The 5,475-nt window shown below is 33.7% G+C and overlaps 1 protein-coding gene across 1 annotated transcript; it reads left to right on the top strand.

The window, feature by feature from the left end:
- The first annotated feature begins 2,752 nt into the window (after positions 1-2,752).
- LOC139518931 (uncharacterized) lies at positions 2,753-5,197 on the top strand. The gene is made up of 2 exons (XM_071310624.1): positions 2,753-4,045; positions 4,722-5,197. The coding sequence occupies exons 1-2, from the start codon at positions 2,817-2,819 to the stop codon at positions 5,128-5,130; spliced, it is 1,638 nt and encodes a 545-aa protein (XP_071166725.1). The 5' UTR covers positions 2,753-2,816; the 3' UTR covers positions 5,131-5,197.
- The last annotated feature ends 278 nt before the right edge of the window (positions 5,198-5,475 follow it).

Raw genomic sequence — 5,475 nt, 5'->3', positions numbered from 1 at the left:
TTTATATCTTATCTCTCTTTGAACATTTCGCACAAAAAACTACAGCAATAGCTGAGAAGTGATTAGACCGTTGGCTTTCCCGTTTGAATGGTTTTACACAAGTAATTTTGGGGCGCTTTATAGCTTGTTGTTCGGTGTGAGCCAAGGCTCCGTGTTGAAGGCCGTACATTGACCTATAATGGTTTACTTTTTTTAAATTGTTATTTGGATGGAGAGTTGTCTCATTGGCACTCACACCACATCTTCCTATATCTGTAGACAAGGGAAGGGAAGACTGTCTTTACATACAATCTCTGACGATTATACAAAGAGGAACATAGGCTTATTGACAGAATATTGAGATGACGAAGAATATAACTATTGCACTGATAAACGAAATGCAATGTTAAACTTGAAGAACTTTTATTACTGAATAGTATTTAAACAAGATTTCTGATTGCACAAGTTTCAATGCTAAGAAGGACAACTCAAATGGTTTTGTTTAGATATCAATCATAAACAATAACACTTAGATAAGCAATTCAATAACACTTAGATAAGCAATTAAATTGTTTATTTTGTAGTCCTTTTGTTGTTAGTAGGGTAGCTCATGAAGAACGGAAAAAAGAAGTTCTACGCATAATTGAAACGTCGGTAAACACGGATTGTAAAATTCATTGATACCATTTTTTTTTCTCTTTTGAAATATTGCACTTCGATTGTCAGAAGAATACCTATTGTCGAAATTTAGTTATCAATCGTGACAGACAAAAACATGCTGTATCACTATAATTTTTAGGGTGATAATCTTTACTTCATTAAGATAAAAAAAATCTTTAAAAAAAAACACACAAAAAACAGGATTAAATCATTTGATAAAAGCCCTTTGTCAATTAATCAGGGATTTTCATCAGCTCAGTAGTCAGTACTCCAGAACTGTCATGATTTATTACAAACATATTCGTACCGTATTCGCATGTACACGTAAAAAGTAAAGTAACAACAATATCGATCTTCTAGGAAAATTCAAAATGGAGTTCCCAATCAAAAGCTCAAAACACATCAAACAGATAACAACTGTCATATTCCTGACTTTGTACAAACTAAAATTCTCGTATATCTCGTACCAACCCGTGAAGTCATTGTAAAACGAACTGAATAAAATCGTAATCAACACGTAAGCACGACTTGTTTCAGTTTGTTTGCTGATTTTTTATGAATTATTACATGTGCTTACTGTACGTGTTGTTTCCGATTGCATTCGGTAGTGTTACAATGACTTTATGGATTGTTATACGAGTTTTTACGATCTCTCCCTACGTGAAGTTAAGAGTACCTTACAGATAGACATGAGATATATAACTATTTTGTATAAAAGCTTCAAAAGTCGTAAGGACTCGTTATCAGGCCGTAATTAGCACGTAAAGCTTCGATGAATAGGAACATTTCATAATGTACCTGTAATAATCCGTAAAAGCCCTTAAGGTTCATGTGGACCCTATGGCTAAAATGGCTGTATTTTCACCTCAAAATTTACTCTGAGTACAGACAAACCTGCGCATCTATAAAAAATTTAAAGCATAGCATGCCCTAGATAAATAAATTGCAAACATGTTTTATGTTTTAGAAAAATAAAAACTTACCAGAATTTTGCCGTGCACTTTTTTTCATTCCTCCAGAAGGTGCCAAAATAAACTAAGTTGGGAAACAGGTTTGAGAACTTCCCCACAGGTAATAATTGAAGTGAGCTGTATTAAATGACATGGACAATAGATGGACAATAGATACCTGACAATAATTGGTTAATTAAACTGTGTACCTGAGTGGACCATATCAAGGTAAACTCAACTGTTTGTTAATTTTATCATCTTCTGCAGGGACGAAAAAATTAAAGTGTACGGCAAAATCCAGTTAAGTTATGAATTTTCTAAATCATACAATGCATTTGAATTCTATTTATCTAGAGCATGCTATGCCTTAAAACTTTTCCAGATGCATAGGTTTGCCTGTGCTCAGAGTAAATTTAGAGGTGAAAATACGGCCATTTCAGCCATAGGGTCCACATGAACCTTAAAATGTCTGTAAGTCGCTAATACTTTTTTCTGACAACTCTTCACAAATTGTGGAATTGTATCGTAAATACACCGAAATAACTCATAATAATTCGTATTAGACCGAAAATAACTCGAAATAACAGCTGTCAAATTGGTCGTAAATATTGGCTAAATCGCAAAAGACTTGAAAAAAATTAATTCAGTTTAAATATCAGTAGAATGTAGGATTCGACAAACAAAATATTAAAGTCTGATATGTAACTTGCTATAACAATCATGTCAAAATATATTTTTACGATGTGTGCGCTGCATATTTCCAGTTATAAGAGTCTCAAATTTCACATATTTTCTATCTAACTTTTGGTTTAGCTATGATTCATTGTGAATTTTTTTAGATTGCTTTTATATGATGTTTTTTAGAACCATACTTTTGTTTAAACAGTTTATCATATCATTTCAGTCAAATTCAAACTTTACACGAGGAATCGTTAACCCAGTAAGTTTATTAAAAGTACAAAAAGGTTCTTAAAAAAATATAAAAACTCATAAAGTATAAAAAGAATTTCAAACTAACCACTTGTCATTATTATGCAATATTGTTGAATCTTGTACATGTCATAATACTACATGTAGTTTAAACCGAGCGATAAGAAATATTACCTTTGACTCAAATCACAATTATCTATCATGTCTCTTCTATTTGACAAAGTTCAAAATCTTAAAAAGATAAAACGACCCTTTGATACATAAATTCAATTCAGTTCAAAGAAGAAAGGAGCAAAAATGGATAGGCGTTTTGATCGAAATTCCTTTGGATCATATGAAGCTCACGAAAAAACAGTTGAACGTTCTTTCGGATACCGGGGAAATTCGGCTAGTTTCCCGTCAATTCCACCAACGTACCAACATCCACAAGGATTTGCCCATAACACCAGCGTTCCTTCTTTTGAAATGAGCAGTAGGAGTGTAGAAACATCCTTTACTAATAGGGGATACATTCCGAGTACATCCCTCCCTGCAATAGATGACCGTTATCCAGAAGTGGTACCACATGAATATTCTAGAAGAAGGTTGGCCATAGAACCTCCACGAATGGCAGCACCTATTAACCAGCAACCAAGAGCCATGAACCAACATCCGTTGAATGGAATGGATCATTTCGATCGTGCAAGTGTTTCAACAGTAGAACTACCCGAAGATGAATTTTCTAACAATTCTAGGCGAAGAAGAAAGACTCGACCATCATCTTTTCCGCCGGACCAAACAATTGGTAGAGGTGATGATGAAGAAATTCCAAAATTGCAGAAGAAGCGAGAGTCGCAGAGAGTCATTCTGACAAGAATAGTTTCAGCGTTGTTTATCGTGATGGATAGCGTCTCTGACTGGATGCAGTGGTTTGATATGAAAGACCCGCCTTTGTATGTTAATGGAACCTCCAAATTTGGCAACTCCGGAAAAAATTGCACAGACATGGAGGACATAGCCCACAACTACATGTATTTTACCATTGCAGGTACAGCTATAGCTTTAATTCAAATTTCTAATATTATCTATCAGATAAGAGGCGAAATTGTGTTTAAAGAAAATCAGGAAAAGAAAAAGCTGAGAAACTTGGAAAAACGGAAAGGTATCCTCAGTTATCCGAAAAAATTCCTTGACGGTCGAACAGAGACTTTATATAAATTGATATTAATTGAAATCCCGCAAGCTATTCTCCTTTTACGCTATCAAAATGTTTGCTTACCGAGCTGCAACACTGATGTATTTCACGATGAGAAACATCTGAAAAGAAGGATAACTGCTGTAATTAATGGTGGCATGGCAATGATTAGTAATATATGGCGTTATATAACTAGTGCAACGTGTTGTGAGGAAAGTACCCTCATGACGCAAACGGTGCAAAAGAAGAAAAAAAGTAGTTGTTGCAGTTGTTGTAGCTGCTGCTGTCCCACTGAATGTTCCTTGAAAGGATGTATGAGATGTTTGTGTCCTTGTTGTTGTTGCTTCTACACGTGAGTATTATTCTTTGTATATGATGCTTTCACTGATATTGTACAACTTGACCCTGTAATGAAGAAATATAAAAGGTGTTTTATAAATACCTTTTCAAAACAATTATCCCTATTCGAGCGCCATTAGTGTGGTGTAGACCAAACATGAATATGTCGTATAAATGTACACATACCATGTAATTGAAGATGGTATTTATAAGAGTAGACCATTATTGTGGCACGAAAAAACTCAGTTTTCTTTTTAAAGACAGAAATAAAAATTCTTAAATGCTATTTTCGTCCTTTTTTGTGTTGTAAACACATCTTTTAAAAGAAGACAGGTGTTAATGTATTTGTTTTCGGAGAAAACTGTAGTATGTTTATTAAGCTCCGACGGCATCAATTGGTAATTGATGCTCGCAAATTAAGTAGTGGTATTTGTAACCATCAAATCACCAATTGATGTCGCGTAGCTTCAAATACAATATGTAAGCCGGAATGTTTTCTTCTCTATCGATTTATGAATTTCGAACAGCGGTATACTACTGTTATCTTTATTTGTTATCTCTATTCCATTAAAATGACAGAAAACATAAAATTTATCATCTGTCATACGTCGTCTGTGCATGCGTGTACGTTTCTATAACATCAATTGTGAATATCGATGATATTTGTATTTATTCTTGTTCTATTTAAGATGTGAATGTTCAAAGCCATGCTGTTTATGGGGTAAGAAGCTTGTAATTGATGAATGCAAACCTTCTTGCAAGCTCTGGTCATGTGATTGTAACCTGTGTTGTATCGGTGTACTATCTTGTTGGGCTTTGAACGATCCAAATGATGAAAACAGTGGACAAAAATGTTGTGATTTTAAGAGAACCTGTTGCGTAGAGTCCGAAGAGGAAGAGGAAGACGAAAATTACTTATCATCTACCGACAATGAACCATTCTTCCTTCATCGTTATTTAGGAGCTTTTGTTAATAGTGTGTACCCATTATTATATTTCATTAACGTTTGCAGTGCATTTTGTGTACTTTTGAACACTTTCATTTTTGATATTTTATCTTTTATCTTGCAAACATTATTCGATAGATTTGGAATATGAATAACTGTTATATTTAATCCCATAATTAACTTTTATGGATTTGCTGTGATTATTTTGTTATAAAGTGTATTGATATTCATGTATTCTTATCTTGAAAGATAATCGACAAAAACATATCTTTGTGATGACGATGGTTACCCTAGCTCATTATAATGATGTAGTCTTGAAAATACAGCTCAACTTTTATGGTCATGACATATAAAAAGATTTATTGAACTCCATAACTCGGATCATGTCCATTAGAAATAGCAAAAAGACAAATGAAATCCATAAACACAAGACAAACCATATGAAAAAACTATAAAAAAAGTAAATTCACTAAAATACTGAACTCCGATGAAAATT

Source organism: Mytilus edulis, chromosome 4 (assembly GCF_963676685.1).
Source record: "Mytilus edulis chromosome 4, xbMytEdul2.2, whole genome shotgun sequence".
Taxonomy (NCBI): domain Eukaryota; kingdom Metazoa; phylum Mollusca; class Bivalvia; order Mytilida; family Mytilidae; genus Mytilus; species Mytilus edulis.
Note: the sequence above shows the minus strand (reverse complement) of the source record. Positions and strands in the feature narration are given on the sequence as shown.

What these genes read in the sequence shown, in the direction of transcription:
- LOC139518931 (XM_071310624.1), top strand. Translation starts at nt 2,817, where the DNA reads ATGGATAGGCGTTTTGATCGAAATTCCTTTGGATCATATGAAGCTCAC. An exon ending in TGTTGTTGTTGCTTCTACAC is followed by an intron (nt 4,046 to 4,721) that starts GTGAGTATTATT and finishes GTTCTATTTAAG; the next exon opens with ATGTGAATGTTCAAAGCCAT.